This window comes from Symphodus melops, assembly GCF_947650265.1.
Source record: "Symphodus melops genome assembly, chromosome: 17".
Lineage (NCBI taxonomy): Eukaryota > Metazoa > Chordata > Actinopteri > Labriformes > Labridae > Symphodus > Symphodus melops.
This window is the reverse complement of record NC_136707.1, coordinates 2,435,952-2,446,349: the sequence shown is the minus strand read 5'-3', so window position 1 is coordinate 2,446,349 and position 10,398 is coordinate 2,435,952. Positions and strand designations below refer to the sequence as shown.

General features: G+C 42.5%; 2 protein-coding genes across 2 annotated transcripts; both read left to right on the top strand.

The window, feature by feature from the left end:
- Positions 1 to 3,702: 3,702 nt before the first annotated feature.
- pirt (phosphoinositide interacting regulator of transient receptor potential channels) lies at positions 3,703 to 6,401 on the top strand. The gene is made up of 2 exons (XM_079366560.1): positions 3,703 to 3,895; positions 5,931 to 6,401. Exon 2 carries the CDS (start codon positions 5,947 to 5,949, stop codon positions 6,355 to 6,357), a length of 411 nt encoding a protein of 136 aa, XP_079222686.1. The 5' UTR covers positions 3,703 to 3,895; positions 5,931 to 5,946; the 3' UTR covers positions 6,358 to 6,401.
- Positions 6,402 to 9,278: 2,877 nt separating this feature from the next.
- On the top strand, positions 9,279 to 10,398 carry tmem238l (transmembrane protein 238 like). Its single transcript, XM_079365995.1, has one exon. The coding sequence runs from the start codon at positions 9,371 to 9,373 to the stop codon at positions 9,884 to 9,886; it is 516 nt and encodes a 171-aa protein (XP_079222121.1). The 5' UTR covers positions 9,279 to 9,370; the 3' UTR covers positions 9,887 to 10,398.

Here is a 10,398-nt window from a genome sequence, read left to right as displayed (position 1 = left end):
CTTTCCTTTTAACTGCTGAAAGAATGTGTTATGTGCTCTGTTTTTTTTTTTTAAACTTCAGAGCTGTGGATATACTGTGTGGATGTGTGTATTATTAAACATGCATGTTAGAGCGCTCATCAAAGCCATGCATGCGAGATGCAAGAGATTAAAACATGCCTTCACTTTCCTTCCATATTAGAAATAAAGACAACTAATGCAACTTAATAGAGAGAAGATTTTGGAAGAAAAAAATCACACCAAAGCACATCCATGAGCTAGAAATATTTAAATCAGCATCTTGGTCTTCATGACGGGCAGCATGTCATCCAGCATTATGTTGTTTTTTTCTCTGCATGTTCAAAAGTTCAATGACTCTTCCACTGACTGAAAATATGACCTCATGGATGAAGCCTGAGTGATGCAGCCATCTGTTCCTGCAGGGGGCGCCAGAGGATCAGCAGCAGCAGCCACCATGCTGGAAATCCTGTCTGAGCCGAACTTTCAGTCAACTTAATGACAGGCAGAGAGCTGGAGCGGAGGCGGGGTTAAGCCTCTTGACGAACTGTCAATCATGTCAGCTACGCGTCTAAACATGGATTACACGTATCGTTTTCAAAATCAAAATGGAGAAGTTTTGAAAGAAATTCACCCCCCTGTACAACGTGTGCCAGTGATGACAATACCTAATCACACAGTTGTTTTTGGAACTTGTGTGTGTGTGACTTCCGGTCATCCAGGAGCAAGCATCTCGTCTCGTCTCTGCAGGATTTTGTACTTGACTTCATTTTTCAAGACTGCAGCTTATTGGTCCGTTGCTACTTAGCTTGACTAATTCGCTTCAGAACACTGCAGGAGTCACATTTGTCCACTCACCTGTCAATTATGGCATGACAGCCTTTTTTCTAGCATCAGTTAAGTTAATAAAACTGTATTTCTCCTTCTGACGAATGCAAACAGAAATCAGCGTGAGCGTATATATTGATAGTTTTTAAAGTTAGTGTCTATTGATTAAATGCACTCAGACTTAGTGAGCAACGATACTGCAGGGTCAAAGATGATCTGTCTGATTTATTTGTCTTTCTAAGAGGTTGTTTAATGGATGACGTGAAGCCCGTAGATCTCTCTACATTTCCATGTCTGACAAACCTTTACGCTACAGTTGTTTGAATACTTTCCCCCAAAGGATTACTCACAAAAAGCTGTAAATATGCAAAGCAGATTAATTAGTTTCCAAGGTCACTTGTACAGAAAAAGGGCTTGGTGTATTAATAAATCATTGATGTATTACCTGAAGTGTGATTTGTCTGCAGACGAGTGTGTAGAAGTGGAAGGTTTTTCGTATTGATATTTGCTAACGAGCTAACGAGCCTCTGTGTAGGGCTTCATTTGGCCAAAAAGTATTTTCTGTTTAATCCACAGCCTCGAAAAAACAGCAAGGGTTGGAGTTGTTAGAGCATCTTAGTTCTGGTGGCTTTAACCGGAGTGTGTGTGTGTGTGTGTGTGTGTGTGTGTGTGTGTGTGTGTGCGGCACCTCGAAGTCCACAGTTCATTTGAATCCGTCCTGAAAGCTGCCAAACCAACAAACTCAGCATGCTGACTCAAGACCGAGTTTATTAGCTCTAATCCGTGCAGCCCTCTGTGTTTGCTTTATCAAACCGGATTAGACTGATACCTGTGTGTCACTGTACAAACACAAGGGCTCAACTTTTAACTGTTAAACACCTACAAGTCAAAGCTGCGACATGTGACTCTCCTCTGTAAGGTATAAAGTACAGAACAAACCTGCAGTGACACGATCATTGCATTAAAAAAGAGGTCTGCCAAAGGATTTTTAAAATCGCGATTAATCATTGACTTTTTATAGTCAATCGCGATCAATCAAATTTTTTTTTGCACATGTAAAAACAACCCGTAATATTACAGAAATGATCCCGCCACAAACAGCCTTTACGTTGCTTTCCGCAAAGCCACCAAACGTCATCAACAAAAACAGTCATTTAACCCTCCCAAACATGCAGTCTGCTGGCTCACCACTGTCTTTATCTTTATGTGTCACTTCAGATCCAACATCTTTTAGTTTTTAAAACGAGAAAAACGTGTTTTAAATTGGCCTGATCAAAGCAGCAGTATCAGATTATACGCCATCCTTAAATCAGTGTTTTTGTAAATGGAGTCTGGTTGCTTTTAGGATCGCCATCTGACGGCTGTTTGTGGCTTCAAAATCAGCAAATTACTCTCTCTCTCTTTTTTTCTCTCTCTCTTTTTTGGGTTTTACCAATGTTGGGTAATGTAAAATCTATTAGCAGGCATACTTCTGTTACAGATGATGTTGCAGCTCGACTGTTTAACTGCTGCCATCTGAAGCGACCCACACAACTTGATGTTAACATTAGTTATTCAGACTCCAGAGTGTGTAATATAAGAGCCCCAGTTTCAAGTTACAGTGAGTCTATTTAAGGTACAAAAACAATTTTCCCGTAACCCATTTGACTTAAACGCTCAAATGGCACCATTTTACTCTCTATTGTTTTACATTGTTCCTGATATCTCAGAATCGTTCTTTTGTTGCCAAGTACATTTAGATACACAAGAAATTTGCCTCGGTGTATTGGTGCGAACGTAAAAACAAAGAAAAAAAATACACCAAGTATCTGCAGTCTGATCTTCCTCAAACACATTTGCACTGAACTTCTGCAGCTCCGCCCTCTCCTTCTGCAGCTCTGCTTTGCCGTGTTCAACCTCCTCAGATGACTGTGATCAAGTGAACGGGATGCCACCCTCTTAAATGGACCATTAAGGAGAATTAGGCCCATCATAATCACGAGATACTGCAGCACATTACATGGAATGGCTGATTAATTTCTCACACGTGGCTGCAAAAATAAAAGACACTGATCTATACGGCGTGTCAGATTGAACCACGGCCTGTTAAGTAATTACTAAAATACTGAATTAACCCATTGATGAGCTCATTCTGCTGTGCAATATTCCACTAAAAGTTAATGACACAGCTAAAGGGAATCGCTTACAAAGCAATATGCAAGTACCGCCCTCTGGTGGCTTAAGCGGCTCATTGCACGCATTTGCAGGTTCATCACATCACTCGTGGCAGAGCAGGAAGTTGCATTCGAAACAGATGAGAGGAGTAATGACATGAGACAGGAGCGCCAGTGTTTACTGAGTACAAGGAGCAGTTACAGAGGAGCGGAGTTCAGGCTCTCTGCGGAGGGCGTAATCGCGTTGAAGAGTGAGCTCATGTTCAGATCGATGGTCACACACTGACACTTGTGTTTTGCAAAAGAGCACACAAAGACACAGACGTAATAAGAGGGCCGTTTAATGGAGCCCGTGGTGTCCCATTGCAGCAACTTCCTCCCCCCCCTTTTGTGAATCTGAGGGCCCGGCCTTGAATAAAGCAACGAGAACATTTGAGCAAACTCCTGCAAGATCTGCTCCACTTTCTGCAGCTTAATTATGCCACACAGATTCCATCGACCTCATGTTCAGCGGGACGAAACTACAACTTGCAGATAATTGCTGTGGGGCACTTTGGGATCAATGCTTTCGCCTACATACCAGCATGTATTGGAAAGGCTCTGTATGGGTGATTGGTTGCTACATCAATCCAGCTATAACAAACAGCGAGTCATTTCCTCGCCGCTGCCCTGCCCGTCTCCTCTTTGTGCGGAAAGAGGATGTGATCCAATTTCTCCTCCTCTCATTGTGCAAAGTTTTGGGAAATTCAAGAAAGCTTTTGGAAGCGGTTTGGAGAAGTTTTGCTGAGATCATTTTACAAAAGCGATGGCGGTGTCAGGCTGAGTGGTTCGAGGGTCTTTATGGATATCCTCTGGGGGACCGGAAGGCTCGCTCAGGATGCACCATCAGGACAGATTGCCTGTGGTGGTACACGATGGTAAGAGGTTGGTGGTCAGAGGACTCTGTTCTTGAGGAGGTGGAGATAGAGTAGAATGGGTGGGTGGAGGTTTTTGAGCACTGCGCTGCACTGGTTCCACTGGTCGTACGGTGTGGAAGCTTCTCCTTTCTGTGGGTTAAGAAAAGGAGATTTTTAACTTATTGTCGACTTTGCAGAAGAAAAAAAACCAGAAGATTTAAAGGTAGGTGTCTGCTGGTTTACTTCTTGTTTGGTGGTGAGAAACGCAGCGATGTCATGAAAAAAAGGTCGGAACAGATGCAGCACTCGCCTTATTAGCCCGACAACGAGTTACTCCTTGATGGTAATTTAGCTCAAATAACTTTTGACGACAACTTCAGCTTCATTTTGTGATCATTTGAGTGATTAAACAAGAGCATGGTCGAGTTCCTCTGCAGGACAGTTAGCTAAAGTGCTCGCACACTTCTGCTCGAGACATCTTTTAGTTTTTTTTTGTGCTGTGTGAAAAAAAAGAAGAACACAACTGTCCCTATAGTATATTTAAAAGCTCTGGTGCACTTCACTCACTATCAGTGAAGCTCTTTCTAGAGCATGCTCCGCATCAACTTTAAATTGTTCTGTTTCCAAAGTATCTTCTTTTCTTTTTTTTAAAAAAACATAAAAGAACTCAAAGATTCTTGAAGCCTGATGTCGCCTGTCTGCACTGAAGTCTCGATAGATGGATATATACTTTATTGATCCAGAGGGAAATTCAAGCTCTCCCTTACATTGAATACTTGTAAAATAAAACAAATCAGGCTGCTGACTCTGCAAAAAAAAAAAAAAAAGGGTTTTGAATGCTGCAACGAAATGATCAGTCAGAGTCGTCCTAAAGTGGCTTTGTTGTCGTTGCTGGTGGTTATGGTGCCGGTGGTGGTGGTGGTTGGCATTTGGGCCTTTACGGAAGAGGACAGCTGAAGAGGCACGGGGAATGTTGGATGGATGATGTGGGGGATGACATGACAAACACACATGCTCTCCATAGAAACAGTTCTCGATAAATAAACTCGCCCCACCATGGGACCTTTGGGGAGGAAACAAAGTAGTTCCTAAAGTTCCTGCAGCTTTTGAAAAGCAGTGATTGCCTCTATGATTCATCGAGAAATGAAAAGCTGTCTTCATGTATCATGTTACGAGAAGTGAAGAAGGCGCCGCAGGGAGACGTAGATCTGATCAGATAATTCAGCAATGTGCAAAGCTCCAATTCAACACAAATGTTATCTCAAGACTATTTAAATAATTTTTTTTTTTTAATTAAATTAAATTAAAAAAATTTTTTTTAAATTAAATTAAATTAAAAAATAGCCGGTATAGAACTGACTCTTTATTACCCCGTGTTACTGAGCGAGTACTTGTTTGGACACTAATCTTCACATCCATTCACCCAAACTTGAATCAGACCTTCCAGCCCCTTTAGTATAAAAAAAAAAAAATCTTTGTGATGTTGATATGAGCTGATGTGTGAATGCCGCAGCTATAAGAGTCCAGAACATTTACAGTGGGTGAATGGGCAAGGTGATGCCTCTCTGCTGCTCCTCCTCTGTCTTTCATGCTCCATCCTTCTTTTTCTAACACATTGTGCACTCCTGAAAAATGTCTTGAACATTTAAGGACAGGATGAGCCTGATGCCCCCCTGAAATCTTCCTGAGGTTCATCTCAAAGCTGGAGACTTTCCCAGTAGGACAGTGTGCGGAGGGGGTTCAAGGAGAAGGACGGAGAGAGAGACGCCTTAAACAAAGAAACAGATAATGAACGTTTTTTCCATGTGGTTTGTTCTGTCTGCCTTTTACCACGGTTCAAAGACATGCTCATGAGGTTAAATGACCTGTAGGTGTGAATGTGAGTGACTGTGATTGACCCACATGTCCCTGTAGGGTAAAAGCTCTATAGATGATTCAGCCATGGATTTACAATGATGTCATGACAGCATCCCAAAAGTTCTTGTGAAAATTGTGAAATTCCTCTCAGGAAAAAAAATGAAAGTCAAGTGTTTACATGTGATTCTCCCTCCCTCAGATTCTCCCAGGAGGCCATGCCAGGCAGCCCAGAGAACATCCCTCTGGGAGAGTGCACCCTCTCCCAGTCCAGGGACCAGCTGTCGCCCCCAAGCCGCACAGAGTCCACGGTGTTCAGCTTGGCACACAGCGAATCCACCTGGACCAAGGAGAACCCGGCCAGAGAGGACAAGTGGGAAATCTTCTGGTTTCCCATCCACCTCATGTCCACGGGGGGCAGCTTCCTCGCGTGCGGCATCATCATCAGCGGCCTGTACTTCGCCGGACACAACAAAAAGGTGACCAACATCCTGGGCCCCGCCCTGCTGTCCATCGGTTTGATGGTTTTCGTGGTGGGCTTGGTCCTCATCCCCATCACCAAGGAGAACAGGAAGCTGAACATGAAGAAGCCGCTCAATTACTACCGGCCGCCCGTGTTCAACCTGTGAGGAGACAAGCGGCAGTCACTGGATTAAGACGACCCTTTCAGGCATGGAGCTGATTATTTGAAGACTCTTTGTGGTGACGTTTCAGTTGATTTGATTCTTACAGGAATGATGCACTTCTATCTGTCCCAAGTGTGCATGAAAACATTTGCATCGATAAGCCATGGCTGCCAAAAAAAAAAAAAAAAAAAAAAAAAGGCTGCAAGCACAAGGACAACAGTGTGCTGATTACCTACACACAATTTAGTGCAGATCCTAGAAAGCAGGAGCGTCCTCCTGAATATTTATGAGGGGAAAGTGGACATGGGGGATCTCCTAATGCTGTGTGCTACACTATATGCCAATTCATGAATAATTAAAAGTTATGAAAGCTTATAATTCCCCGTTTACGTCGTCGTATTGTGGGGAAAACTGAGTCGCTGAAGGAGACTCTGCTTTGCTTCTTCAATATATGTAAAGAGAGGAGATTTGACTGCTCCGACCGGGAGGAAGATTTTCATAAGATTTAAATAACATTCATCAGGAAGTCTTAACTAACCCGTTCAAAGCTGTTAAGTGTCCATCATATAAACTTTACACATATTGATCCAAACAGGCTCGAGTATGTTTTATTTAAAGAAGCTTTTATCTCTCCATTCATAGCGAGTTGATTTGCATGAAGAGTCCAAATTGATAACTGCTGCTTACATTAGTTACTTCATGTTGAATTATTGATTGTTTACACTGTATTTGATTTTTTAAATCACGTAAGGAGACAATATATTACTCCACTGCAACAATGCACCTCAGCAAATGTTGCATTGAAAATATGTCCTTACACTTCAAACAAGCAATGTTAGAGCAACCTGAAATGTAATTAATATAATAAAAACTCAAAATGTAATAATAACTGGTTAATAATGTGACAAAATGCTGAGCCCAAAATGGAGTAACTCTTTGCCCAAAATGTAACAAGACATTTGTGTCAGTTCTTTTATTATGAGGCAGATTAAATATTTTTTCTCCTAATAATATTACAATTTCTTACATTTTGGGCAAAAAGTTAATACGTCTTGGGCTCATCATTTTGTTACATCATTCAACAGTTATTACATTTGGGGTCGTTGTTACATTAACAGAGCACATTCACCTGATGAGTCCTGAGAAACGTGTTGTTTCAAGATACAGAGAGCAACAATAAAACCGTCTGCAGTACTGCAGACCCCTCTTTAGTTTGAAAGCTGAGACTTTAAATTGATTAGTAAATCGACGTACAGTTGATCTGCAGCTACTTCATAATAAATCAGTGTTGTAAAGAAAGTATTTTAGGTCAACCACTGTCATGACAACGGCTCAGAGGAGAGGGGCGTTTTGTCTAACCGATGGAATTAGCGACGTTCGTCAGCTGGTTGGAATGCAGTCTGAGTTTTGTCTCGTGTCGGCTGTTTTTACACGGTCCCACCTGTAGGCTGTTCGTCACTCCTCCTCTGACATAGTCCCGTCTTTCTTTAGTCATCAAAAGACAGATCTTCACCCGTGTCCATAGAGGCAACTGACACAAGTGTGTGTGAGACTCAAATAGTGCTCGAAGTATCTGAGGTATGCAGCGTGGATGTGTGCTGAGCGGAGCGATGAATTAGTCCCACAGTTATATTCTGTGTGATTTTTATAGTCTGCAGGATGGTCTCAAAATGTTTGCAACGTTTCAGTCTTTTTTAAGAGAAACTTCTCCACACTGTCTCAATTGCACAAATACGTTAGCTACATGTGTACATTGCTAATGTGTTTCTTCACTTTAGACAGTGTGCAGGAGTTTGCTTGCAACTTGAAAGAAAAAGAAGCTTCCTAATAAAAGGTGACCAGAACTTTTGTTGCCGTGGAGTTGATAACAGGAGTCATTTTTCTTTTTTTTTTTGCTGGTGTCATATTGAATCTTAAAATTCTGGTATCAAAACAATCCTCTCAAAACGGGCAAAAGCTTTGTCATCCCCAAACGTGAATGCTTTTGGAAATGTCCGAGATTCAAGATTATTAAAGATGATTAAAGTGAGTGCTGCATCTGTTTCAACCTGATTAGTTATCTTCATCACCAGCACACTCTGTATGGGGGGGACTTTTTTTTTAAACAGTTCTGTTTTAATGTCATGACATGTGGGAGCGGTGTAACGGTTCACCAGGAGGTTTAAAACCTGCCTCGTTAGGTTTACTGAACGTCAGAGTGAGACAGCATTTCCAGCATGGTGGCTGCTGCCGATGAGCCCGAAGAGCCCCCTGCAGGAACAGATGGGCGATGTCTCTCAGACCTCGTCCATTTATATTTACAGTGCTTAATCGTAACATGTCATTAACTCCCTTTTCCTGTGATAACAAGTACAATTTGGTTGTTTATTTCTGGAGATATCAACTTATTTAACTTGCAGGCTACACTTAGGATAATGATGTTGATTATGCACGGTAATGATTTCATTTTCTCAAGATTTGAAGAAATGAACCTGTTTTTCACCAGTACATTACCTGTTCTTCCATCACTGCACGGATAATTCAAGATCTCTAGAAAACGTCTGGAAATGACTCATTATGAAGGGAAAGCTGCATGTCAACTTCAGGCTTCCATACAACGCTGATTCTTTAGTTTTCTGTATAAACAGAGGTGAACACAGGCTGAGTCAGCGACAACTTTGTGTGTCTGAGGAACCATTTGCATGACAAGTGACGCCCTGCCAGCTCTGAATCATTTGCATCACCTCACTGGCTTTACAGACTTGAACCTGCAGGATTTCAGTCTATTTGGTTAAGTGCAGGTTTGAAAGCCAAAATGAAAACGTAGTCTGTGCCCGTAGGTGTGTGTGTGTGTGTGTGTGTGTGTGTGTGTGTGTGTGTGTGTGTGTGTGTGTGTAGGCCTACACACTGGCTGAGCCTGAGGGGAGACTCCTTGTTTATCTTCACTTTGAGGCGGGGCTCTGCAGGTGCGCTGCCTCCTCAGGTGCACACCGGATGAAGCATCCTCCCGTTATAGATCAGCTGTAATGTTGTCACCATGCAGCTGGTAAAGTGCATCGGATATTGTGTGCCTTTCTTTTTATTCGCCATCGTGTTTGACATCGTCGGCGTGGTTCTGCTTTTCGTGGGGATATTCGCCAACCTGCGCATTGACGGCCGCTTCTATGGCGACTTTCTGATCTACACCGGCTCTCTGATCATCTTCTTCAGCCTCGGGCCGTGGCTCATGTGGTACGTCGGGAACGTGCAGGTGTCCGTGGATGACGGGTCGAAGAAGAGGGGCAGCACGATCGTGCGTCTGGCGCGGAAACTGTCCGAGAGGCTGAGCCAGAAACTGAAAGGAGAGGAACGCGTAAAAGGCGTCTGGGAAAACGACGAAGAGGGCAGCCAGGTGGGCTCATCATCTCCGCACAAAGCCAGCAGGGTCACCTGGGGCAGGTCCACGGTTTACCTCAACGGAGGGTTCGACGGCACTCACGAGTCCCCGGATGGGGAGAAGAAAGTGGAGGCAGAAGAAGAAGACAGAAAACAAGATTTTGACCTTCATATTTAAGTGCTGATTCTGTCATTTCAATATTTGCTTTTAATGAACACGAGGAGCTGCTGTCTCTACAGCAACGACCCAAACATGATATGAAGGAAGAATGGAAGGAATTTTACATTTGTCAGCCTCCATTAAAGGAAGTTAATGGTGGTTAAAGATTTCCTGAAGGATTTTCAGGGTCCTGTCTGCTGCTGACCCAAACAAGAAGCCTTGTTCCTTTTTTTTCTTCCTCTTACAATTTGATTCTTTTATTATATGATTTTACTATAATTGCCCATAAAGTTTTCATAAACAATTTGAGCGCTTTATCCACTAAAAATCAGTCAGTGCCATTTCAAGAAAGGAGACTTTGAGTTGGAGCACGTCAGGTCAGCTGAATGTGAAAAGATTCAAATGCGTGAAGAATTGATTTTTTTTTTTCTTGAAGAAGAAAAAGATTGATTCATGGATATGTTGTGCTCTTAAGAGAACTCATAAATGTGGTCTTAGACATTTCTTGTTTTTCAAATCAAATCCCTGAA

Bases quoted from the DNA above. Each gene is read 5' to 3' on its own strand.
- tmem238l (XM_079365995.1), top strand. From the start codon at position 9,371: ATGCAGCTGGTAAAGTGCATCGGATATTGTGTGCCTTTCTTTTTATTC.
- pirt (XM_079366560.1), top strand. From the start codon at position 5,947: ATGCCAGGCAGCCCAGAGAACATCCCTCTGGGAGAGTGCACCCTCTCC.